Source organism: Pseudonaja textilis, chromosome 1 (genome assembly GCF_049901715.1).
Source record: "Pseudonaja textilis isolate UNSWEBS1 chromosome 1, rPseTex1.2, whole genome shotgun sequence".
In the NCBI taxonomy this organism is placed as follows: Eukaryota; Metazoa; Chordata; class Lepidosauria; order Squamata; family Elapidae; genus Pseudonaja; species Pseudonaja textilis.
The window spans coordinates 197,322,503-197,349,824 of NC_141990.1; the positions used below are offsets into that span (position 1 = coordinate 197,322,503).

Sequence of the window (27,322 nt, forward strand, 5' to 3'; positions counted from 1 at the left end):
CATTAAGAACAAGATGATCACACTGGCAATGGGAAAGAGTCCGGCAAAGGAGACGACACTGCCTACAGAAATTGCTTGTTTTTTTCCCTTTCCTCACAGAGCAGAGATTGGAGCGGAAGGTATTTCAAGAGAATACTGTATACTGTTCATGGAGCACGCTGGTGGCTTCCATCCTGAGGCTATGGAATGGTCAGATTGCTTTTGATGCGTACAGAACAATAAGGAATTGAGCATTCCAAATTGTTAGGAGGCAAACAAATGCCAAAGGTGCGAAACAGGAAATGTCTCTCTTTTCAATCAAAAAGCATGATTTCTCACTTAGTGACTGTTTCACTCAGGTGGAATTGCTGGTCACAATTAGGGTCATAAAGCACGGATCACCTGTAACTCAACTGTATTTGAGTATAGCATTTTAAATTAACAGCATCCCACTTTTCTATTGACGAAATGTCTGCAATTTATACAAAATCTTGGAACAAATCCATACATAATGTCATTTCAAAATTTATCAGTCTCTAAAGTGCTTCATTCCTGAGATGGCGAGGTATATGAATGCACAGATGTTTAATTGGGCTGCAGGAACAGGCTGGGTATATTTCTGCTGTACTGAATATGAAGCTGTTCAGTTATTGTTCTCTGGTGAATGCTGGCACCCTTGTGCCTATAATGTTGGGTGATTTCAACATTCATGGTTTGGGTGTGGACCTGGGAAAGTGCAGAAAATAAAAAAGATGACCTCAAAGAGAGAGAGGATTCATTACCAAACCAAAATAAAGGAAAATATTGCATCAGTCCAAAAGATGGGGAAGGATTACACACAAATGTCTCAGACAGACACTCCTCCAAATTCACAGGAATATAAAAAAGAGAGGACAGGAAGCACAATCAGACATCAAGTTATGTTATTATAGTTAATCTTAAAAAAAGTAATTTTCAGTCTTCCATGTAACCCATTTCTTCACCTGGGCCATCTTGTAGGGGAGACAGAAAACCAAAAGTTCATGGTCACCATTATTCCAGTATGTGACAAACGAAGGCAGTCATTTGTTAGACCACCTTGGAATAGTAATGTGGTGGTTTCAATATGAAGAGCATTAAGTCCAGTTTGATGCCATGGTAGAACCACCTTTTGGTCCAGTTAAGTTTAATTGCCATTCAGAATTTCTGCAGGGCTAAACCTGACAGGAGGGCTCACCTCGATGCCTGATCTGATGGATCTCCAGAGCACACTGAGGACTTTTCATAGGCCGTTCAACTGAGGACCTTGTTAACCTTTGGCAACAGGAGGCAAATTGGGCTCTTGACAAAATTGCTCCAAACAACCACTCTTTGTGCGCAAATTCTAGGGTATATCCTAGTTAATTGGAAAACTCCAGGAGATGAAGTATTAGAAATGTTTAAAATATCAGTGCAGGAAATCCAAAGGTGAGTCTTACCAAAATATAGTTACACTTAGTCCTCAATTTACCCCAACTGAGCCCAAAATTTATGTGCTAAGTGAGAAATTTGTTAAGTGAGTTTTGCCTCATTTTTTGACTTTTCTCGCCACATTTGTTAAGTGAATCACTGTGGTTCTTAAATTAGTAACCTGGTTGTTAAATGAATCTGGTTTCCCCGCTGACTTTGCTTGCTAGAGAGACACTATAACCACCAAGCATCCAAATCTAAATCACATGACTGTAGGGATGCTGCAATGGTCATAAGTATAAAAAATTGTCATAAGTCACTTTTTTCAGTGCTGCAGTAACTTTGATCACTAAATGAACTGTTGTAAATCAAGAACTATGTGGTATAAGTTCACGTTTGGCCCACACACCATAATGATGTATTCCTACTTCTCATTGCATTGACAAACTGTTGATTGACTCTTATTTAGGGAAATAAATTTCCTTTTAGTGAAGGAGGGAGAGGGAGGACTTCACAACTAACTGTTGTGACCATTTGCCAACAAAATCCCTCACATTTTTCAACATCTTCACTCCTCCTGGACAGATTCCAATGAGGCGACTGGGATAACATGTACCTGTTATTCAGGATTCCTTTTGGGCCGTGGCCTATGAGAAAGTGGAGCTTTCTGATATAAGCCTGGATCACTGTGACCCTGATCCATACCTCTCCTGGTTTCTTCCCCAGGGCTGATGGGGGACAGACAACCTGGATCTAGATCATCAGCATCTCTCTTTGGGCAGGGATGATGTTGCAGCTTTGAAGGAGACTCTGATAATACATTCTTCTTAAGTAATTTTCCCTGAACCCAGGACTGGGTTATAAATATCATTCAGCCTGCAAACTTCCTTTTTCCAGAAATCTGTTGAGCTCCTTCATCCTCCTTGGCTGCTTCAGCTGCAAACTACTTTATTAGAAATGGTTCGTTTGGATTCTTTTTAGCTAAGTTTCGGACACAAGCAAGATCGTTATCAGGACTTTGATGGGGGGAGTATATCCCGCTTGTCCTACTTGATCTGTCAGTGATTTTTGTTACTGTCAACTATGATATCATTACGGACTACCTTAACGGTTGTGGTTCTACTCAGTGATAATACAATGTAGTTAGTCCATTAGCGACTCTGTTTTTGGTCCCTTTCCACTGCTGTTTAATAATTTTCCAGAGCTACTGTAATGAAATGTGGGAAAGATCTTGGGAGATGGGGCAAATGTGCAAAGGGATGCTGCCGAATGAACAATCAGGTAAGAAAGAGAATAGCAGTGGTGGTATTCAGCCAATTGCACCAGGTTGCGCCAACCCCTGCCCAGGGCTGAGAGCCTGCAGCCGCTGCCTCTTTTTTTCGATGCAAGAAGCCTCCCAGCTGATGCCTCTTTGCCAGCCGAAACTGAGCCAGCTGGCTGGAGGCTTCTTGCGCCAAAAAAAAAAAGAAGCAGCAGCTGCAGGCTTCTTGTGCTGCAAAACTACTGGCCTCCGCGTTTCGAATGCGCCAAAAAAGAGCTTCTGTCGCGCTGCCATCACTGCCCTGTTCTTTGCACCAGCCGTGCACATGCACCCCATTGCCTGCTGCACCGGAGGGACTTGCCTAGGTGGAGGGACCTGCCAGAACGGAGGTACTTGCCCAGGCAAGTCCCGCCAGTGCAGCAGGCAATGGGGTGCACCCCAGCGTGAAAACAGGGCAGCGAGTCCCAGCTGCTTCTTCTTTACCAGCCAGAACTGAGCCGGTAGCCGGTGCACCATCTCCTAGCAGAAAGTCCAGGGACCTCACATGTGCAGACATGAGGCTGGGACCTTCCGCGAGGAGACGGCATGTGGGTGAGTCCCTCTGGCACCGTGAAATGCAAATGCTCTGTGTATGCCCGAGGAGGAGGAGAAGACTTGGGTGAACTTTTCCGCCTCCCTTCCCTTCACTCCGCTGCTGCTTGGAAGGCAGCCCTTTAAGGTACTTTGACACAGAGTGGGGGGACCAAAAAGGGACAGGCAGGGTGTAGGAGCTGCCTTCCAACTCCCAGCTGAGTCTAGCCATGTCCCCGTCCCCCTGCCAAGAAGCCTACAGCCACCACCTCTTTGCCAGAGCGAGAAGCCACTACTGGCTCAGTTCCAGCTGGCAAAGAAATGGCTGCTGCAGGCTCTTCACTCCAGCAAAAAGTGGCATGAGAAGCCTCTAGTCACCATGTTCAGAGAGAGAATCCTCCAGGCACCACTCCCAGCTCAATTCCGGCCACCAAAGAGGTGGCAAAAACCATGCAGGTCCACCCCATTGAGCCCGCTGCACCAGAGGGACTTGCCTGAGCAAGTCCAAGCAAAGCGGCGCAGCAGGCAATGGGGTGAGCCTGTGCAGCTGGTGCATAGATACAGCGGTGCATTGGAGAAGTGGAGCAAAGCCAGAGGTCGGTAATTTTCACTGCAAGAAATCTACAGCTGTCGCGTCTTTTTTTCAGTGCAGCTGGGGTCCAGCCTCAATCTGATGCAGTGAGATATCAATTCCTTCAGTTCTGATCTGATGTGCTGTATCACAGGATGCTGGGATTGGAGAAAATAGCTCAAAGGGAGGGATGGAATCCTGAGGTAAACTTCAGTATGATAATTAGAAATAGCAGGCTTATCAGAAGACTCTCCAGATGTCTTAATATGCTTATGCAGTTTGGGTATGTTTATGAGTCTATATCAACTATTTAACTTTGATATTTTCTAATGTCAGAAGATTTACAGTATCATTGTTTCTATCTATCAAAGGGAGGAATGTAGTCAGTTTGTTCATACCTTGAGCAGCCAAACAAATCGATATTTCAACACATCTAAGAGTGCTCAACTCACTAGGATGAGAAGACATATTTTCATTTTCATTCTTATAAATGGATCATAAAATTTTATCAGTGGTGTAATAACTTCTTTTCAAGCCTATCACTTTGAGTCTTAATGCTGCACTTGTCTAACCTGATAAAATACTATGAACATTTTATTTCACTCCGAGTATGCCAGGGAACTATGATAAGACATAGTTAATGCCTTCATGTCTTAAGAGCTGAGATCACTTTGAAAGAGCACCAAGCAAATACAGAATATTTCCAACCCCATAGTCAGGATATAGTGTAATAATAATGTCTTGTGCAGATGAAGAGATACTGGTGAGGACATCTGTATAGTTACATTTGTGTGTCTGTCTAGGGAAGTTTTTTTAAAGCTAATTCAGAAAAGCATGAGAGGCCTATAAAACAGGCAGCTAAAACTGTAATAGTGGCATTTAGTAATAGTTAGTAAACAATCCATATTTGCATCCAAATCCAACCTCTGCTAATTAACAGCATAAAACATAACAAGCAAGACAAACTAAGATGCTTCAGATTTCACAGCCAGGAATGAGAAAAGCATTTTAATCTTTGCTTGTTATTTAGCAAAGATAATGTTAAGATAAAGTTTTGAGTAATTGAGGCTATAATTCTACCCTAATTAGGACATTTTAATCTCTTTGACTTCAAGAAGATTGAGGTCATATATCTGATCATCTTAAAATAATTCTTTAAATCACATGATCAACTCAGTTTTGTTCCAGTAAGTTCACAACAAAGCATATAAGGCAAAAAAGATAGATAAAAAAGTAAGCCACGATTTTCTGATCCAATATTTTACTAGCCACACCACACAATGAATAAATAATGGTGAAATCTTTAACATATGTAAAAAAGGGCAAGAGCCAGGTCTGCAAAAGCAAACTACATCACTAAGTACTATAGTTGGGGCATCTGTAGTACACAATGTACAATGAGTAGTCCATAAACATAAGGTCTTAATGAATGTTTACAGGTAGTTCTTGGCTTACAGCCATTCATTTAGTGACTGTTCAAAGTTACAACAGCACTGAAACAAGTGACTTATGACCATTTTTCACACTGCAGAATCCCCATGGTCACATGATCAAAATTTAGATGTTTGACAACTGACTCATATTTATGACAGTTGCAGTAGCCTGGAGTCATGTGATCATAGTTTGCAACCTTCTGACAAGCAAAGTCAATAGGGAAGCCAGATTCACTTATCAACCATGTTACTAACGTAACAACTACAGTGATTCATTTAATAACTGTGGCAAGAAATGTCACAAAATGGAGCAAAACTGTTCTATTGCTTATCAATAGAAATTTGGGGCTCAATTGTGGTCGTAAGTCAAGGACTATCTGTACTTTTATCCATAATACACAGGCTGTGAGGGGACAGTGGAATCAAATTTAAAACAGCTACTCAGACTATATTGAAAGCGTTCTAAGCTTTAAATGACCTTACTGAAATAAGGCTGTATCAAAAGACAATATTTGTATGGTGGTAACAACTCTGGAACATTTCCAGTAGATCAGAACAATCCATTTGAAACTCAAAACACCGTTTCAAATTCTAAATATTCTGTGTGCTGCCAGGAACTTACTTCTGCTAAGCTTTTGGATCTTGGTGTTCACGAAAAATATGTAACTTGTTTAAATCGGAAACTGAAAAGAGTAGCGTAAGAACAAGGATGCCGACTTTACTATTAATCCATATACCATGGCATGATAATGAAAGACTGCCACTGGCGATAAATCAGTGGCATACCAACGGGTTGGGGTGGACAACATACACTGTGTGTATGTGGAGGGTTAACTATGTGGTAGATGGGAGACTGGCGAAGTGTTTTGCCACATGATCTTTCAAATATTACTGCTCTTTTCTGCTTTTTACAGAAGTCTTAACAAAAAAAAAAACAGTGTTTCACATACATTGTCACATACTTTAAAAGTATTAAGGGCTTAATAATACACACGCTTCTCCAGATCTCACAGAAAGCTATTTGGAATATACAACTGAACCATGATTTAACAGAGGCATTTGGAAGAAGGGGGTTTATTCCTCCTGACCATAAAATAACAACTTTGCCATATTTTCAAAAATGACATATAGGTGTTCAGGTCTATATAGAAATGTATAAAATGTAAGTGTATTATAAGTGAATTATCAGCCCCACTTTTAATTAAAGGCTTTATCTATGATTTGGTAGGATTCCTGAATTGAAATTGAGTTTTGTTGCATCTGCTAAATGTAGGCCCAACTTAGGTGTTACTGGATCTGGAAGCACAGGTATATGTAGATGATTCTAATCCCATATTGGAGTATATGTTCAAACAATGGGCTTACTTACTGGGAAGCTGTGTCTAGAATTGTACTGTAAGGTTATGCCTGAAGACCAAGTAAATCAATTACTGAATGGTCCCTTTCATCCATTTAATATTTAAAACACATAATATACTGTAAGACTGCAAGCAATTCAGAAGCTTCAGCAAAACAAAGGGAATTTTCCCCAGTATAAAGTCACAACCAGGTAAACAATATTCACACATGCATCTGCCTACTCAAATAACACTGCAAAAGTAACTCTCCTATGTAAAATACACTGCGCATGGTGCATTTGGAACAGAGCTTCATGTATGCAAGTTGCAAGCTTTATCGCTACAGGAAAACAAATCAATGCTGCTCAACCACAACAGAACAACCAATAAAATAGCTTTAAAATCCAGAATACTGAAGCTATTGAATAATAGGAAAAGATCAGAGTAAAAATTTTATAACCAGGGGTTCCACTTGCGGCACCTCCAGGTGGGAGGACCTAAGTGCATTCTTGTCCAGATTGCCAGAAAAGTACAAATGGAGTCAAATGGAGCCCAATGGACCTGGTATAAAGGCATTTCTCACTAGTACAAGTCCTAAATCTCGTTGAATGTACTTTGAAGAATTTGGAATGAAGGTGTATATATATCATCTGGGATAATGTTGCAGGATCCAATCTGGGTCGGACATTGGGACCAGAGGTTTGTCTTCCGAGCTTTTGGAGTCCTTCTTCAGGGAACTTCTAGAGAGAAATCCCAAAAGTTCAGAAGACAAAACCTCTGGTCCCGATTACCAAGCCAGATTGGATCCTACACAGAGGTAATATTCAGCAGGTTCTGACCAGTTCTGGAGAACCAGTAGTGGAAAGTTTGAGTAGTTCAGAGAACCGGCAAATACCATCTCTGACTGGCCCCATCCCATCTCTTCTCTGCCTCCCGAGTCCCAGCTGATCGGCTGGGTCTTCTTTTGTTGCCCTGCACAGGAGAACGGAGCTGGAAAGCAGGTTAGTGGGGTGGGGAGGGAATAGGGATTTTGAAGTATCTTTCCCCCAGGAGTGGGGAGGGAATGGAGGTCTTACAGTATCCTTCCCCTGCCACACCCACCAAACCACGCCAACAGAACCAGTAGTAAAAAAAAGTTAAATCCCACCACTGATCCTACAATTTGGAAATTGTTTGTCACTATATATTTTGGGGATGCATCTTGTGGCAAAAGCAACAAACATTATTTAGAAACAGCAAAGCTCTATACAAAATGTTCTTTAGAGACATAGCCACATTTCTAGATATTTAATAGGTAAAAAGATCTGGTCTATGATCCAGCACAGAAGAGTAGACAATCATTGAAACATTTACTTGGAAACAGCAGGCATATAGCATTAAATCAGATTACAATATGTGCTCACAGAAAGGGCGTTGGTACTTACCTGACACGCCCATTCTCTTTGAGCTGTGAAGAGCATCCAGTAGTGGGAGGTGCTTCAGTCTCCGCATGTCTAGGCTGGGCTTATACGTCAGAAATTGGAGACTTGACGATTTCAAGGGTTTGAAAGGGCCTTTAGTGAGTGCGACAAGGACCTTGTTAAGGTGGGATAACGGTGTACCACTGGAGGGCGTAAATTTGGTACACCCTCTTCCGAAGGAGTTGGAGTGCTAGAAGGGGTCGACTTGTTTAGGCGTGCAATGTTTTTTGCCTTAAACAAGAGAGATCTGAAAAGTTGTGGGTAGAATAATCCTGTAAAAACAGGTTGGTCAGGAACAAGGCCCTCATCCTCAGACATTCCCCTTTCTAAGGGGTTTGCTTCTGACAGGGGTTCGCTGTCATGTATTGATCCTGATTCAATCTCTTCCATTTGATCAATTTGATCCACTTCTTCCTCCTCCTCATCCTCCTCAGTCGGCCCTTTGAGGGGGACCTCCCCTTGTAAATGTACCTGGGTATGGTGCTGCTCCGACCTGGTCAATGACCTCAGTGATTGGGAATCATGATCGGTGATCACAGGATATTCCCTGGTCATAACTGCGTGTTGAAGACCTGCTGCGATTCCCTGGCGGATTGCCAGCTCCATCCAGGCCTTCATCCTCTCTGGAACTTCATCTGTAAGACTATCGTCCTGACGAAGACCGGCAGCCATCAGAGTGAATGTGACTTCAGGAGCCCTTCGTGTGGTCGGTGTCCCAAATACTTGGGCCTGTTGGCCTTGGGGAACCAAGCTGCGCCTGGATGAGAGGGAGAGATCTAGGGGAGGAGGAGGGTGGGAAGAGGTAGATGGACCTGGGTTGGAGGAGGGGAAGTCCTGTGAGACCTTGTGCGCCTCCCGTGTGCACTTATCTATCTGTTTTTGTAAAGCTTTATGGTGCCTGATGGCGTCCCTTTCTGAAGTTTTAGAATTCCCTTTAGCCTGCTTAGGTTTGTGCTGAGATTTGGCTTTGATCTTCAAGGATGAGGTCTGAGAGCTGCTACTGTCTGCCATTTCGATTGAAATTGGAATTGCAGTATGCTTGTTATACAATGCAATACTGTGAAGGTGGTTGGCACGCCCAGGGGCCTGATCTGAGGACAGACCGGTTGCCCTGATGATGTTTTTATTGCCCCCTTTCCTCTTTTTTTTTTTTTTTTGAATAATACTATCTAAAATGAGTCGTATCTCAGTAATAATATTTTATTGATATTAAAATATTATACTGAAGAGAAAATTATTATTATTACTGTTGTTATTATTATAACCACAAATAAATATATATATGGCAATATGTATATGAATATTAATTAAGTGGCACGATGTTACGTGCTGAGAAACCAACCAGCCAAATTGAGAAAGCCTAAAGGCCCAAACTGATAAGGATAGAGGCCTTCAACAGCTTCCCTGCACAGGCAGACACAGGCCTAGGTGCTCGCTGTTGTGCCACTGGGTTGGTTGGGCTGTGAGGGTTAAGCCAACGATTTAATTGTAAGAATAGCCTCGAATATAGAAAAAAACCAAGACGAGGGTATAATGGTCCCCAGTATTTCTGAAGGGAGCCTCTGCTCGGAATAGAGCTACCTCACACAGCACAAAATGGAATACAGGCGCACGGCCATGAGGTCTTGTAAGAAAAGATGGCCTCTGGCCGTTAATCTTTTGGCGCATTCCCAACAGCAAACTCCCGTGTAAAGGAATAGCCTCCGATGGCTTTTCCTATGAGGCTAAACAGTGGGGAAGGGTGGAAGGTACTAAGTATTTGAATCATCCACCCCAAATGGCATTCACAGGGGGAAGGAAAGCGATATGACTTTGTTGGGAGCAAAGAACTCACGCCGCTGTTCGGGTAAAGAAACGCTGCGGCAATTGGTCGGAATGGCAGGGGTAGAAAGATTGGCTGTGGGGAGGGGATGCGGAGCAGCGCCGAAGCCTCCCGCCACTTTGGGGCGCGAAATGGTGCTTCCCTGAAATGCGAGCGATCTCTGCAATGTGAGCCAACTTTGAGAAATCGCAATGGGATTAGAAGGCTAAAGTATTCTAAAGACAAGCTGATTAACTTTCAAACCTGCTAGCAAGGAAAGAATTTTTTTTGTTTCGGCCAAGGAAGAATCACAAGCACTGACTATCTCTCACGAGGCTGAGCCAAAACTGGGGAACGCTGGGGAGGAGTACCGTGGAGGAGGAGGAGCGTTCCACAAATTAAGCCCAACCTAGACATGCGGAGACTGAAGCACCTCCCACTACCGGATGCTTTGAACAGCTCATGGGAGAACAGAACTGTGCTGGGATTTCAGTAAGAAATATTGCACTGTGTAAGGATCAGATTTAATTATTTCTGTAATAAATTCTGAAGTTGAATGAACCATTTATCATATAACACTCATGACCCAGTTCTTGCCCCAGTTTAATGAAGTCAGTGTGGTGATAATACTTTTCCTTAAAAGATTCAGGCAAACAAAACAATATTTTCCAATCTTCCCCAGAAAAAGAGACATTTTTGCTGCATCAGGTTCTCTGGCCTTTGCAGTTGGGCAGATTGAATCGGTTCAAAAAATGAGAAACCAATCACTTCATTCCAAAGCAATACATCAGCAACATCCACTTTCAGCAAAATAGGCTAAAGGCTGCAGCTACTGTATATGTAGAGCATAGTAGAGAGTACTGATTTATTCTCTTGTTTGGTCTACAAATCAGTAAATATGTTGACATCTCCCTTATTCATTAAACTGATGGGTTGCATTTCTCCTTGCTTATAAACGAAGTAGTTAAAAGGATGTTTTAGAAGTCCCAATTCAATTTAAGGCTCAGAATCACTCCGGCTCTTATTTTTATAAATTATATTAAAAAGTTAGGAAGGACAATTGATCATGACCAATTTGTCAAATCAATCTTACTGCCTCTTTGGTTTGTGGCTTATGGAATGATTGCATACTGTAATTAGTTACTGTGCATTAGAATGATTGCTTACTTTAAATTGATTAAAATTAGTCCATAATAGCAACAGCTTATACTTGCTACTGTATTTTACAGGAATGGTTTGGATTCTTGATATTCTCAGGTCTTTAATTTCTGTGGCTCGCTATTTGATTGTTATTTGATTGTTAATTATTGTTTCAATTGTTGTGAGCTACCCAAAGTTGTTGAGAGTGAGGCAACATACAAATTTAATGAAGGTACTACTGTTTCTGGCACAGTCAACCAGATATATAGACTGGATTTGTCACTTTTATCAACCTATTAAGTCCTTCCTAAGGATAAGCAGATGTTGTTGCTTGATGGTGTCAGAGGTATCATCACAGGATGTTAGCTGATTCAAGTAAAGCTGCCTTTTTGTAATTGACTGGTAGTGATTTTGTCAATGCCAATGATATTCAAGTGATGCTTCAGATGTTTGGCGATTGCACCCATGTTGCCAAATTACTACTGGTGCTATGCTTGTCTTCTTTTGCCAGTCGCTCTGTTTCTATTTGCAAGTTTTTGTATTTTGTGATTTTTCTCCATTTTTTTCTGTTCTTTTCTTTCTCCAGGCATTGCATTGTCAATTATCTGGACTTATTTTTGCTCTTTTTCAGAGCATAACATTGCTTATCAAAAAGATAATGGAAGTGTATGGTATGTACATCCATATCATAGATAGTTAGAGCAAAGATTATTTGTTTTGGATACTTATAATGAACCAGTTCATGCTTTTGTTCACGAACAATGTGTATTAAATCAATGAAGATTTTTTTAAAAACCTTTTAAAACTTGTTATTTTGTTAATCAATATCTTTAAAATGCAAAGTTAATCTCGAAGATCATAGGTTTCTTCTGAAAACAGTTCTGTGAACCATTTATGAACGATAGCAAATGTTTACACTCAAATTTAATGGGAGGAATTACTGTTTAGAATTCAAGTTGAAGAGGGCTGTTTGAGCCCCTTGTGAATTTCTGACTGAAATGCCAGATGGAAGGGCCTTAGATAATAACCCAGATCAGCATTCCCCAATTTGCTATTCTCCGGATACATTAGAGTATAATTCTGTGGATTTCTAGTCAGCACAGATTGTGAGTAACCTGACTGGGAATTCTAATCTTGTAGCCCCAAGATACCTGAAGAGCATCAGGTTGAGGAAAGCTGCAGTACATTTAACATCTTTTTGAGCTTAATCGTATATGGGGAAAACATTTTACAGCATTCAGCCTGGATTTGTTGAAAGGACTTCTGTTACATTGTTCTCACCAACAATTCCAATTCAAGTATTTCACTTAGGCATTCAAATTACATTTAGCACCATTCACCAACAATCAAAACTAAGTCAAGGGTGATCACCAAGTTGTATCTTACCCCTTAGAGCAGGCAGCAGGGACCTTTCTTTCTTGTCATCGCATTTGTTACACTCACTGAAGTACAGCAGGAGAAACACATCCACCAGGACCCACATGAGAGAAGTGGCAAGAATCACCTTGCAATAGACAAATCTCCTCATCCTTTATTGAATTATTAGTTACAGGCTGCAGTAAAAGCAGGTGCTAATACGATGCTATATCCAAGCCAAGGAAGCTGGCACGAATGCACAGATGAGAACATCCCACTGAAAAATAAGAAGAGGAGAAAAATAGAATTAGCTGGCAAGTAAACAACTTCATAAACATAACAATTTTCATCTGTTACTGTTTTTTTAAAAAAAAAACATGATTAATTTTTATTGTCCTCCATTGTATGCAAGAAATGCATACCAAATTTTTAGAAACAAAAATGAAAACAAGCTTTCCGGTGTGTAATGGTATGTGAAAATGACTTTGGGAGACAGGAGGAAAAGCAGCAGACTAGGCAAGTCAGATAAAAGGCAACTGTGCCTGCAGAAAGAATATGGATGCAACAGATTTTTCAGAAGGGTCCCTCACTAGTTTCATGGACTGCAAAGGTAAGAGGGATTTGCAATGTAAGTTGTCAGCCTCACAAAGTAGTCGAGACAAAAAGCACTCAGTTGTACTAACATTAACTTTATTGCAGAGTTACATTAAAGAGAATCTTGCAAGTCATTCCCATGTTCCATTACAAGTGTATTTTAGTGGTGATTGCTTTGATGTTTTCCAAATTCAGGTTATGCGCATCTTTAAAGCGCTCTTCAAAAATGTACACTGACTCAAAAAAAGCAAGGAAAAATAAACCGAGCGAGCACAAACAGAGGATTTAATTCTCTGTGAAATATCTTATTGCAATAACACTTACAAGAAAATGGATAAATGACATAGCATTGGTGTTAACTACAGCTAAAAGATGCACTATTCATGCTCAAGTGGGCAGACATGGAGTATCAGCATCAACAGACACTGTTTTATATTTCCTTTAATAATACATACAATTACACACTCCTCCCTTTAAAAAACACTTTCTGTTGACATTATTTGGGGTTCTTGTCTGGTCTATGCATAACCTTACTTCACACAAGTAATTATTGTAACATTTTTCACTTTTAGAATATGAAACAATTTTCCAAAGTAAATCAAATATGTAATTCAGTTTCAGTTGATTATGATCAACTGGTACAATTATTCTCTTGATGACTCAGTTGCGAAAATATAGACATACTGAAAAAAATGGGAACATAATACTGGGTGCGAGGTTCTTTAAATTTAAATTCATACGTTTTCATTTATTACCTAGCAGGAGGTTGCTTCCTCTATTTACTTTTACTATTTTTTTTTATTTTGTAAACCTTTTCTTTTCCAATGTATTAACAAAGTTCTACAAGCTGAAATTCCAAGCTTCTTCAAGTATCTTGAAGAAATGTCCCCAATGAGTCACATAATGCAGGAAGGAAAACATGAGGATACTATTGGGATATTTGGAAGAATCAAGCATAGTGCAATACATTAAAGCCCAAATTCAGAAACCATGAGTAGGAAGAATCAAAGCTGGCAGGCTGAATAAATAATGGCTTTTTTCTTCCAAACCTGCAGGGACTCCTTTCCTTTTTTTTTCTTTTCCTTTCCAGAAAGGAACTGACAAGCAGTAGTTTGGAATATCTTGGTAGCCATTCCCAGTATCTACAGGTCAGAAAAATAAACCACTAATTGCATCATTATCTTAAAAACTGTGACAGAAGTAGCCACATTGAAACTGGTGAAACTGATGAAACTGATTAGGAAATAAAAAGATTTAACCATTTATTCATAAGATGCCACCCTAAAAGCAAGGTTACCTCCAAATTATAGCTTAGTTATAGTGAAAAGTGTTTTTTCTTATAAAATTCAAATATTTAAATTTTCATTCACTCATTCTTTAGACCTCGACTTATCAGGGAGTCACCATTTCTATATACAGGTAGTCCTCAACATACAAACATAATTGAGCCCAAAATTTATGTTGCTAAGTGAGAAATTTATTAAGTGAGTTTTGCCCCATTTTACGAATTTTCTTGCCATATTGAGGACTAAATTGAGGACTACCAGTATTCAAATTCAAAACAGCAATACAGTAAAAGTTAATTTAAAAAATAATAAACTCCAACAAAATAATTAAAACAAATTATAGTACATTATTAAAGGCATTATTAAAGGCAAATACAGCTAATAGGTCCCAAAGGTGCTTTTTCAAGAGGCAACTGGACTTTCTAATTTTTCTTTGAGGATGTTTTGCTTCAGATCTGACTGAAGAAGCTTCTTGGATGAGAAGCAAAACATCTTCAAAAAAAAAAAACCCCACAAAGTCCAATTGCTCTTGAAAAAGCATATTTCGGACAACTATGACCTGGATGATTGAGAATCTCCATAGCCATATGGATATTCTAATTCTGTGCAATGTTTCAAAGGGCTTTCAGTTTTGATGAACAATGCCACAGAGATTGTCTACTCCTGATTAATACACTTGACTGATCAATCCACATTTCAGTTCCCTCATAGCTTATCTTGCCTCCTATCTTCTTTGTCCCCAGCTTCACCAATTTCCATAAAAGGTCTTTTTAACACTATGTTTTCTGTGTCCAGCTCTGAGCGTAGCTACTAAACAGCTGCTATTCTTTAAGGTCTCTTTTTCCTCCTGTTACACAGCACATTAGCAGACATGCTCAGAGACAAGCCCACTCCAAACATGGTGGGACAAGTGATACTCAGTATTGGAAACTAGGATTTTTTCCATGCTAGGCAATAAGGAAGATCCCGTTGTGAAAACAGGATTTATTTTTTCCCTGCTAATCTTTCTAGAAAAGGGGGAATTTTATGTCAGCGCAAGGGGAAAGCCGGAGGAAGGAAAGCCTATAAAGTTGTGTGTATGTACAAATGCCTGTGGGTCTGACAGACAGTGCAAGAGAGGGGAAGGATATGTTTGTGTGCCTCTCTGATTGGAAGGTGAAAACACATTTCTGTGTGCTTATGTACCAGGGGAATGCTGTGTGTCTGTTTCCTGTTTTTTATGGAACTATCTTAAGATAACTTTGACAAAAGACGGTATTTAACCTATCCCTAAGGAATCAACAGCTTGCACACTATTTGATAACCAAGCCTACTGTTCTCCATGGCTTTTCATTATTAAAACAAACTCAGCGGAAAAAGCTTCCAGAAAACTCACACACTGCTAGGTCGTATGCAATACAAGTCTAAATAATTGTTACATGGATAACCATCAGGGCAAAATCTACTGCACAGATAGTTATCTGAGTTTTGCGACAGAATCGGTCTCAGCCCAGTCCTCCTCACACAGATGATTTTCCACATCAGTCATGACTTGTCCCCTGCAACAAGAATAGTGGAAAATTCGTATTATATACCCAATCTTATCATTGACACCCAAGCAAGACCTGCAAAGACTTCCAAAATAGTATTCATGCCATCTAAGAAAATGAAATATATAATACTCAAGGTACATAGATCTGGATCCTAAGGTACGTTAATACAAAGAAGCTTGTCACACCCCTTCCACTGCTAGAAAAATCTGGCCTCCTTTCCCCCTTTAAAAAAAAACACAAAGGTTTCCCCCGATCAGTTGTGTCCAACATTAGGGGGCGGTACTCATCCCCATTTCTTAGCTGAGGGAGCCAGCATTGTTTGAAGACCCTTCCATGGTCATGTGACCGGCATGACAATATACCTTCGCACTGAAGTGATACCTAGTTATGTTATTGCATTTAGCAATAGCACTTAGACTTACAGTATATACCGTTTCATAGTCCTTTACAGCCCTCTGTAGAGATTTACAGTGTCAGCATATTGACCCCAACAATTGGAGTCCTCATTTTACCAACCTCAGAAGGATGGAAGGCTGAGTCAACCTTGAGCCACACAGAATCGAACTCCTGGAGTGAGCAGTGAGTTAGACTGCAGTATTGCATTCTAACCACCCTGCCACCACAACTCTTATTTGCATGTTTTTGAATTGCTAGGTAGGCAGGAGCTGGAGTAGGAATGGGAGCTCACTTTACCACACAGTACTTGGTCTCAAACTGCCAACCTTCCAGCCAACAAGCCCAGCATTTTAACTGTTATGCTACCATGCCTTTCCCCCGAGTTCTTCCAAAAACTATTTCCAGAGGATGGAAATGGGGTGAGGTGGGACAGAAATGGGTGTTGGTCCTTACCTGATATGCCCTTTCTCGTCGAGCTGCGTAGAGCATCCAGAGTGGGAGGTGCTCCAGTCTTCGCTCTCACAGGCTGAGCTATAATTGAGGAACGCCCCTCCTCCTCCATGTGACTCCATCATAGCGTTCCCCAGTTTTACGAAGATGAGAAGACAGAATTGCATCCCCTCATCTTAACTTTTGAACAACTCTCAACTATAAACTGTCTGAATCATTGGCCAAAACAGGATTCCCCACCAGATGGATGAATCAGGGTGGGGACCAACGCCCATTCTCCATAGAGCTGCTGCGAGCATCCAGAGTGGGACATACCAAAGCATGGCCTGTCCTGCAGGAGAGACTCCGTCTGGGCCGGAATCTCCTCTGGGTCTCTAACCACTTGTTGAAGGATTCGCCTGCCAAAGGACGCTTCTGCTGAAGCAGAAGACATCAATTTTATAATGGCGGATGAAGGGAGATGGAGACGCCCATGTAGCTGCTCGGCAGGTATCAATTATCGGAGCCTGGGTAGCCCAGGCTGCTGAAGTAGCCACACTCCTTGTAGAATGTGCGGTAATTCCACTAGGAACAGGAAGCGTCTGTGTTAAATAGGCCTTGGAGATTGTAGCTCTGATCCAACGGCCTACAGTAGATGGGGATACTCTGAAACCCAGCGTCTTTGGTTGAAATGACAGGAACAATGACTCTGACTTCCTGAAAGGAAAAGTACGACGGATATATATACAAAGTGCCCGTCGGACATCCAGAGTGTGCCACTGCCTTTCCCTTTCTCGAGAAGGTCTGGGGCAAAAATTAGGCAAAATAAGTTCTTGTGACCTGTGGAAAGCGGAGTTGACCTTAGGTAAAAAGGAAGGATCTGGTCACAAGACCACCCGATCCGCATGGAAAATGCAGAGATCTTTTCTAACGGATAGAGCTGCTATTTCAGATATCCGTCTTGCCGATGTGACAGCTACTAGGAATACCACTTTAAACGTAAGGAATTGCAGAGACGCCTCCCTCAGGGGCTCAAAGGGAGGCTTGGTCAGAGCCATGAGCACCTTATTAAGATCCCAAGTTGGGTATCTGTGGATCACAGGAGGGTGCAGATTGGTGGCACCTCTAAGAAATGCTCGGATACGCGGGTGGTGCGAGAGCGAGCCAGAAGAATTGCCAGAGATCACAGCTGATAGCGCTGCCACCTGCCTTCTCGAGGTATTGGGGGAGAGGCCCCTGTCCAGCCCATCCTGCAGAAAAGCCAAAATTTGTGCAATTGATGGGGAAAGTGGATTGATGAGGAACTTTTGGCACCATTTACAAAAACTGTTCCAGGTGGCATTGTAAATGCGGGTGGTCGAAGGCCGTCTTGCTGCCAGAATGGTACTGATGACCTGATTGGACAAGCCTTCCTTTTTTAGATGGTCCCGCTCAACCTCCAGATGGTTAGCTGAAGCCACTGCAGGTTCGGATGCTGAAGAGGGCCCTGGGATAGAGAAATCCTGTCTGGCGGAATCCTCCAAGGAGGGGCCACTGGCAGACTGCGAAGGTCTGCAAACCACGGTCTCCTGGGCCAGTACGGGGTGACCAGGAGAACTTCTGCCCTCTCGAGGATCAATTTCTGGATCACTTTGGGGATTAGCGGAAGGGGGGGAAGGCGTATAAGAGCCCCGTGGGCCATGGGCATCGTAGGGCATCGTGATTCTCTGCTTCCTGGGTGGGGTAGTATGAGAAGAATCTGGGAGTCTGAGCGTTGAGTGGTGACGCGAACAGATCCAGCAGAGGATGACCGAAAATAGCTCATGCTTCCCTGAACAGAGAGGGGTGCAGGCGCCATTCTGCCTGGTCTAGGGTGGCCCTGCTCAACCAGTCTGCCTGAACGTTTGAGACCCCCGAGATATGGTCTGCCTTGATGGATAGGAGGTGGGACTCTGCCCAGCGACAGAGCCGCTCGGCCTCCTTCATGAGTCGGATGGAATGAGGGCCCCCTTGACGGTTGATGTGAGCTTTGGTCATAATGTTGTCCGTCGGGACCAGTACGTGGCTCCCGCGTACCTGGGAATGAAAGGTGCGCAGAGCTAGATATACTGCGTGGAGCTCCAGCCAGTTGATACTGCAACGTTGCTCGAGTGCTGACCAAGTGCCCTGGGCTGAAAACGAATGGATGTGGGCCCCCCAACCGGAAAGGCTGGCGTCTGTCGTGAGAATGACTCTTTGGGGCTCCTTGAAGAGATGACCCTTGTTGATAGCAGGCCTGGTCCACCAGAGGAGCAAAGCAAGGACTTTTGGAGGAATCTTCACCACGGCTCTCAAGGTGCTTCTTCCGGAGCATTGATAAGGTAGCAGGAACCATTGCAGAGACCTGGTATGAAGCCGAGCCCAGGGAATAATGGATATACATGAGACCAGTTTTCCAAGCAACTTTGACAGACTCAGTAAGGATGCTTTCTTTGCACGTCTAACCTCCCTGACGGAGTTCCGGATGCTGAGGAGCCTCTCAGGGGAAAGGAAAACCTTACCCTTAACTGAGTCAATAACTGTACCTAAGTGAGCTATCCGTGTGGAGGGTGAGAGTTGGCTCTTCTCCCAATTTACGAGAAGACCGTGAGACTGAAGAACCGAGAGCGTGATTCTAGTGTCCCTCTCAGATTGGGCTTTGGAGAGGGAGAGGATGAGGATGTCACCCAGGTAGCAGTGGATGCGGATGGGAAAATTCCTGAGGTGAGCCGCAAGGGCTGCCAGAACCTTGGTAAAGGTCCTCGGGGCAGAGGCTAGGCCCAAAGGAAGTGCCACATACTGAAAATGCTGGCCATTGTAGCAAAATCGCAGAAACTGAAAAAACGGGGGATGAATAGGAATGTGGAGGTATGCTTCTGAAAGGTCAATGGAGGTAAGCCAATCTCCCTGTCTGGTGCCCTGAAGGATAGACTGAAGAGTGTGCATTTTGAACTTATGGCGAACAATGTAACGGTTGAGACTCTTGAGATCTAGAATGGGTCTCCAGCCTCCGGAGTGCTTAGGAACCAGGAAAAGGTGGGAGTAAAACCCCTTTCCCCGCTGTAAAGATGGCACAGGCTGAATGGCCCTGATCTCAGAAAGGTGTTTAATAGCAGCTTCTACGAGAGCACGCTTGGTGCGATCTCTGGAAAGGGGGGAAACCATAAAGCGCTCCGGAGGAGGGGACTGAAACTCAAGGGAGAGGCCGAATTTGACAATGTTCCTAACCCAATTATCGGAAGTGGATGATTCCCATTGGTCAGCAAAAAATTTGAGGCGGCCGCCAATGGGATGGATAGTGGTGGAATTATCTGGGGCGCCAGGACGATTTACTTCCAGCGCCCCAGAAGGGTCTCCTGTAACTGGCCCCTCTTCTATTTCTGTCACCCGGGTCGCCCCGGTCCTGGTAGGCCGGGCGAAAGGACGGGGATCTCTGGAATCTAGGGGAGAAGGCTGATTGATATGGGATGCGAAAGGAGCCCCTTCGAAAGGGCTGGGACACCCTGGACTCCTGCCTGCGAAAAAGAGAAGGGAGGAATTTCTTTTTATTCCTGCTTTCCAAGAGAAGTGGTTCCAGAGCCGGGCCAAATAATTTGCCTCCCAAAATGGGAGCAGAAGCCAATTTAGTTTTATTCTTGATGTCCGCTTGCCAGTGTCTAAGCCAGAGCAGACGGCGGGCTGTAACGTGTGATGAAATGGCCCGGGAGGAAAACTTCACAGAGTGAAAGGTGGCATCGGCTGCAAATTCTGCCGCAGCTGTAAGCTTGGCAATGTCCTGGTGGGCCCTGGTGTTAGGGGGGGGGACATGCTGCTTCAGCTGGCGGAGCCATCTGATGGAAGATCGAGTGAAAAAGGATGCGGCCATGGCAGACCGAATGGCCCAGGCATCGGAGAAGTGAGCTCGGCGTAATGTCATCTCGGCCCGTTTGTCCTCTGGTTTTAAGGCTTCCAGGGCATCAGTTGGAGTAGAGGATGATGCTAATCTAACTATGGGGTCATCCACTTCAGGCGTGTCCAACAGTGAAGAGAAATCCAAATCGAGATTAAAAAATCTCTTGACCTGACTGGAGGGGGCAGGGGGGCCCCCGATGACAACTGTTTCGTAACTAAGTCGGTGAAGATGGGTGGAGTGGGAATAACCTCGGCCTCTACGACCGGCTGTTTGAAGAAAGAGTCCTCTGGGTCTCCGGGTGTTGCTGGCTTTTCCTCAGCCATGAGGTGCACCCAAAATGGCGGCCGGGACCGGCGCGAACTACAGAGATGGAAGAACAAACATCACCTCGTAACAAGAAGCAGAAGGGGCGAAAGGGAGCGAGCTCTCCTTGAAAAAAGCGTTCTGGGGTGAAGGAACAACTTAAGCTGCTGCCTAAGAGCAGCCCGGCTAATGAGGCAGGCAGAGAGAGGGGGGGGGGCAAAAGGCTGCTAAGCTCTCCTTTTATCCCCCCAAAGGGGCGAAAAAACATCCCACTAGGCTAGATATCAGGCACACCAACTGCAAGGACCAAAGGAGAGGAAAAAAATCAAACCTGAGTAATTTCTAGAAGGATCCTGGATCGGCCAAGGAAGAGCTGTAAATTGCTGCCTGTCTCTTACAAGGCTGAGTTAAAACTGGGGAACGCTACGATGGAGTCACATGGAGGAGGAGGGGCGTTCCTCAATTATAGCTCAGCCTGTGAGAGCGAAGACTGGAGCACCTCCCACTCTGGATGCTCGCAGCAGCTCTATGGAGAAATGAAGATTTTCATTTGTAATTCTCCCGCAAACAATTGAACATTTGGAACCCATGCTAATTTTGAACTGTTTCCCCTGCTCCTCCTATTTTGGATTTTCCCGAAGACTCCCTCAACCTTGGGACAGGGACGAGTTTGGATGACTGCAATAAGGAGGAAGGAAATGAAAATTTTCTTTTCATTAAGTTATTCCATGTATTCTATATAAGGCTCTAGGTCAAAATGGAAGCAATTGCAACCAAGAAATGCCTACATCATTCTTGGACTATTTCTAAACACTCAATGAACTTAAAATCTCACTGAAATGCTCTCAGTGTAATATTTTTACTGTAAGTAATATATTGAGAGCTACATATTCCAGAAACAGAGAAGAAAACATACTAGACAGAAAGGATGCAGCAAACTAGAAGGTGCCTAAACAAATTCAGAACATCATTTCAACCTATTAGGTTCATGACTCTTTAATTTAGTTCTCACTGTAGTGTTAGTGTTAGAGTTAGAGGCTTTGAGCCAGCATCTGTAGATACAAAGGCTGCTACACCACAGATTTAATATACACAGGCCTTGGGCTTTCAACAGTGCTGTTCTTAAAACAGCTTAATGTCTTTTAATTGAACTGTAATGCAAAGGAATGTTGCATTTCTGATATTAAATATCAGAGCAGGTGAGAGTTCACAGACTTTCAAGACATTTTCTAACGTTCTAACGTTTTCTAACATTGGTTAGACTCAAGTCTGGCAACAGAACAGTTAAATTCAAAATGAGTGTTTATCTTGGGAATGTAATGCTTCATAATTGAAGAAGGGATTGTGCAAAAAGTTTGTGAATTGGGGCTTTTATAGAGCTCATTACTGGAGAGCTATAAAAGCACTGGTGGTTAAAAGTTGTTGTTAACAAGGTAAAAAGCCTGAAAGCTACATTACAATGGAAGCATAAGTAATATGTGATAACATGCTATCTGCGGAATGGTTCTCACCTAAAAGTAAAATCAATTTGCTGGCAGCATGGCCAACTATAAAAACCATTTAAATCACGAGTTCTGAACCAAGGACAGGAGAATTACAAAAAATAAATTACTATTCGCTCAATCGCCCTTAAAGGAGATAATAATTGTCCCAATTCACAATTTAGTTACATTTTAATAATGTACATTCTGGGTTAAAACAAGATCCAATCTTCCTTGTGGAGTTTTCTAAATTCATAGCTATTCAATCTCCCTCAGGGCCTTTTACCTATCATGGTATACACTCCCATAAGTAGGAACGGAGGGATGCTAACAATTTGGCATTTATATCCCAAGAATACTTGAAGGATACTAGTCTGCTTTTCTGACTTAGATCGCTGATTTTTGCATCCACTTTTATTTAAGGTCAAAAGGCTGTCCCAGTGAAAATAAGTTTTCAACTGCTCCTCATCAAAGCTTTTTTTTTTATCCAAGTCGAAAACATCACTGAGAGTTGTGAGTGAGCTACATTGTGCAAAAAACCCCAGTGATGATTTTTAGGATGCCAGGAATCATATAGCTCCCACAGCACAGCTCAGGAAAGATCCTGATCCTTGTGAAGGAAGGAACTTAACTCACAGGAACTCATCAAATGAATAAGCTAAAGCATATCAGTCCTTCCTTTCCAAAGCATAGGGAAAATGTATTCTACTCCACTGATATGCTGTGAAATCTGGGGGGCAGCGGGGTGTGTGAGAGGGAGTAGCTGTATTACTAATGACAACCACAATTGTTTCAGAAGATGGACATTCCTTTTCTTTTTTTATTCTTTCCAACCAAACTGAAAATAAATGGTGTCAATTGGTTTGGGGCTTTCTCAATCAGCAGGGCAACTCTTCGCTATGACTAAATTAGAAACAGAGAAAAAAAAAAGCCAGCAAACGAAAGACTTGAGTTTGAAATACCATTCTCCCCAATTCTAAAAGTGCACCGTAATGGAAGAGGCAGTTGGGTACATCTAGGAAAGCTCCAGTTTAAGCCTCTTTCCCTTCTGGTCATATGACCCAGAGCTGAAGCTTTGCAGCCTACCCAGTGCCCACATACACAGAAATACAACACAGGAGGAATATAGAAACATGGACAAACACATTACCTCATCACAGGGGAGGAAAAAAATACAGATGCTTCCTATGGACACTACTGGTTAACAGGCCTGAAATTCCAGGCTATGTTTCTGCCTGCTTTCCCTATCTTATTTGTAAATCCAGAATCTCCTTGAGCTAAATATTATAAAGAAGCTTCAGAATAACTTCATGGTTTGAAAAGAGCTGCTATGAAAAAAGCGTATGAGAGAAAAAGCAAAATACCAGTACCAAAAAGATGTAAGTTGAAGATAACTTCCAGATATCATCCAACTTCTTTTTTCTAGCGGGTATTATTTCATGGGAACATACGCAAGTTTTCAGATCTTATCAATCTAGTTATCTCTATATTACCAGAAATACTGTACATTCTGTATTATTTATAGTCAACAAGAGACGTTCAGGCTCAGAAAATGAACATGATAATTACAACTCTTTCCATAGGTGGTTTCCTACGACTTGCCTTGGAAATCACCTTAGAGTCACCTTGGCAAGATGGATGGCATAGAAATCTAATAATAAATGAAATAAAATTTCCAGAGGCAACACACAACCCTTAGGGCTAGCTGCCACTGACAATCTGATTCTCCGTGAAGACTGACCCTCATGCTGGTAGACATATTCTTTTCTTGGTATCTCTCTAAAATTGACTCTCCAAATTATTGTAGTTTATGTATTCTTTATATCAGATGTAAGCTGTTGCTCTAACCCCCGTGCCTAGATCTAGCATTGGAGAGACATTTCTTACTGTTTCATTTGAACTAACCAGGGTTAGTCAAGCCCAGGGTCCAGATCATTCAGCTTGCTTGGTCCAAAGCATTATCAAGCTGTATCTTTATCCAACACCTCAAGCACTACACGCAGTTTTCAAAATTGCTGCTGGAGGATGGGAACTTTGGTATAGTAGAGCAATAAATTAGGATTAATATCTAACTGATACGATATCAGAGTGCACACATGCTAAACCCTTTGATATTCAGAGTTGGAGGAAATGAGAGTCATAGATCTTGGTCACTGCAGGACATGATAAGCCAGACTGTGTGAATTGAAAATGAACTCTCTATTGCTCACTTCCTCAACCCCGCATCTGCCCCATTCTGCCTTTAGCTGGCCACTGTTCCTCTTCCTTTCACAACTTCCAGTTAACCACAGGGCTGTGTGACATTTTAGATTTGAAGCCACACACACACTTCCTTCAGAGATATCTGAATGCACATGTAACACTTGATATATTAAATATGTATTTTTCCACCATGGTTTGCAGTTGACTTGTGCTATGTGAGCTTCTTTGTGAACCTCAAAGCATCTTTAGATCTTCCCGTTCAAAACACTACAATGTCCTAATAGGAACACTTAAGATTGTGCCAATTGATGGCCATGTATCATTTTCTCATGCTTGGTCACACCGTTCCAAAATTTGGTGTTGATAGAAGATGACAGTTAAATATTAATAATTAACTCATAAGGGACGCGGTGGCTCAGTAGCTAAGACAATGAGCTTGTCAATCAGAAAGGTTCGGCGGTTCAAATCCCTAGCACTGCGTAACAGAGTGAGCTCCCGTTACTTGTCCCAGCTTCTGCCAACCTAGCAGTTCGAAAGCATGTAAAAATGCAAGTAGAAAAATAGGGACCACTTTGGTGGGGAAGGTAACAGTGTTCCGTGTGCCTTTGGCGTTTAGTCATGCCGGCCACATGACCACGGAGATGTCTTCGGACAGCGCTGGCTCTTCAGCTTTGTAACGGAGATGAGCACCGCCCCCTAGAGCTGGAAACAAAACTAGCACATATGTGTGAAGGTATCTTTACCTTTAATTAACTCATGGGTTCTGAGCAACTTAAAAATACAGTCATAAAATTCATAAAAACTCTAAAAGGTTACTATCATATGTACAACTGAGATGTAAATATACCTTCACTGGTACAGAAAAAGAATCTTAGAATAATCCTAACGTTCTTTTTTACCCAAAATTAAGTACTAACAAACTGCCAGAAGAACTTGAACTATGACCTCTAACAGTTTTATGTGCAGCATTTCCTCCATCTCTTGCATGGCATAAGAACCTTTATCTAATCTGGGTTAGATAAAGCAAATTTCAGCCTGACTAGACAGTAATTTATCATATGGCTAATTAATTTATTTGTGATGTGTGTGATGAGTCTTAGCAGTTTGCAACCATTATAACAATTCATATTAACAAAATAATTGTAAAAATACCTAAGAAAATTCCTGAGCAGGTTTAATTAATTACTCAAAGCCAAGAAAAAAGATAGGCACCTATCATAACATTTGTCCCTAAAGACTCAATGAAGAGATCTGTTTATCAACTTTACAAAATGATGCATTAAAACAATCCAGCTTCATAAATTATGCTTAGTACAGTTTAAACATCTGTGGTTAAAAATTAGATTTCCTTTCCCCGATCTGGATGCCATTACAAGAAAGTTCGTCCAAAAAGGGAACTAAAGCAAGTGTAAAAGGACTGCAAATGCTGGTGGATAGTTTGCACAATGTATTACACTATATTGTACTAAGAAACAGGAATAGCTACAAAGCAGTTCTATTTCTGCAACCACGCCTCTGCTAGATTATTTTAAACAGCAAGACAACTGAGAAAAACTTAACTTTCTTCAATTTAGTCATAGTGTCTACAATTCCAAATAAGCCCCTACACTCCAGCCACTATGGCATTGGCTGGAATATCCCTATGGGAAGACTAGAATCTCCAAGAATCACTTGCCATGTTATCTGGTAAGGCACCTTCATCATTTATATTTACTGTTATCTCATATTCAAATCACCCAATCTCAGCTTTATAGAGATCTTTTTTTAAAAGGAAAGGACATCGTTTTGTATAACACAACAGCAGCCAAAAATATTGTAAAAACCAAATATTTTAACATTTAAACTTTAACAAAAAAAGATAATATTATGTTTGAAAGAATTAAGAGGTCACACTCTCATGTGTGATCTCATGAGAACACAGAAACATCATGAGATTGGGTTATTTTATGAAATATTTGTCATTTGGTGAAATGTATTCGTTTGACCACATTTATAAACTACCTCAATCTAACTGGGCAAACTAAGACAGAATATCTTGACAATAAAAACATTCCAACCACCCAAATAATGAAAGCAATTATAAGAAAAGAAACCCCAAAATAGAATTCAATAAGTTCCATTTGAACAAAACTCTTTTAAGGGCCTCCCTGAATAAAAGGAGTGCACAAGTCAATCATGCCACTGTTGGGAGAATGTGTGAGATCTACCAATAAGTCTGCTAGTTTGGAATTCTTTGACCTCCTGTGGTGGTGAAGTGAATTCTGTAATAGACTCTCCCTTGTTTTTTTATATACCAGATAGCCAGGATCATTCTTGACAAAGCAAAAATAAACCCCCACTCTTCACCAACTACCAACACTCTGAGTCAGAATGCTAGTAGTTTACCAGAGTGCCCACTAGTTTATCAACAGTCAAAACAGATCCTAGTTTGCAGTAACAGGTTTCTTCAACTACTGTAGCAGTCTGGCTGCTGCCTTTCTATGTAAGTTATAGCTTCTAGGTCATCTTCAAAGACAACTCCATGTACATGTTGAAGCAGTCCAATTGTAAAATTATCAAGTATAAGTTAATGTTGCTGGAGCATCAGGGTTCAGACCGAGCTACAACTGCATATCAGCCAAACCTAGCCAAAGGACTTTCTAGTTCAGGGGTGTCCAATTCAAGGCCCACAGGCCGAATCCCATGGGACCACTATGGAAACAGCAAACCACCAGCCCACGATGCCTCTGCCAAGGAAAACAGAGCCTGGGAGGGCCCCTTGTAGCCCTTTGCCAGTGAAAATATGTGCGCATCCCCCAGGTCCATTTTCACTGGCTGCAGGAGGCCGTCACAGCCAAAACTGGAGATTGGGAGGGACAAGCAATCTCTTCAAAA

The 27,322-nt window shown here is 42.0% G+C and overlaps 1 protein-coding gene across 8 annotated transcripts in view; it reads right to left on the minus strand.

The window, feature by feature from the left end:
* Window positions 1-27,322, minus strand: part of GALNT13 (polypeptide N-acetylgalactosaminyltransferase 13) — a 228,686-nt gene that overhangs the window by 185,472 nt on the left and 15,892 nt on the right. For all 8 annotated transcript variants that reach the window (XM_026697214.2, XM_087920195.1, XM_087920192.1 and 5 more), the window contains exon 2: window positions 12,367-12,613. In XM_026697214.2, the coding sequence (XP_026552999.1) occupies window positions 12,367-12,508 (142 nt within the window). In that variant the 5' untranslated portion in view covers window positions 12,509-12,613. The remainder of the gene's footprint in view (window positions 1-12,366; window positions 12,614-27,322) is intronic.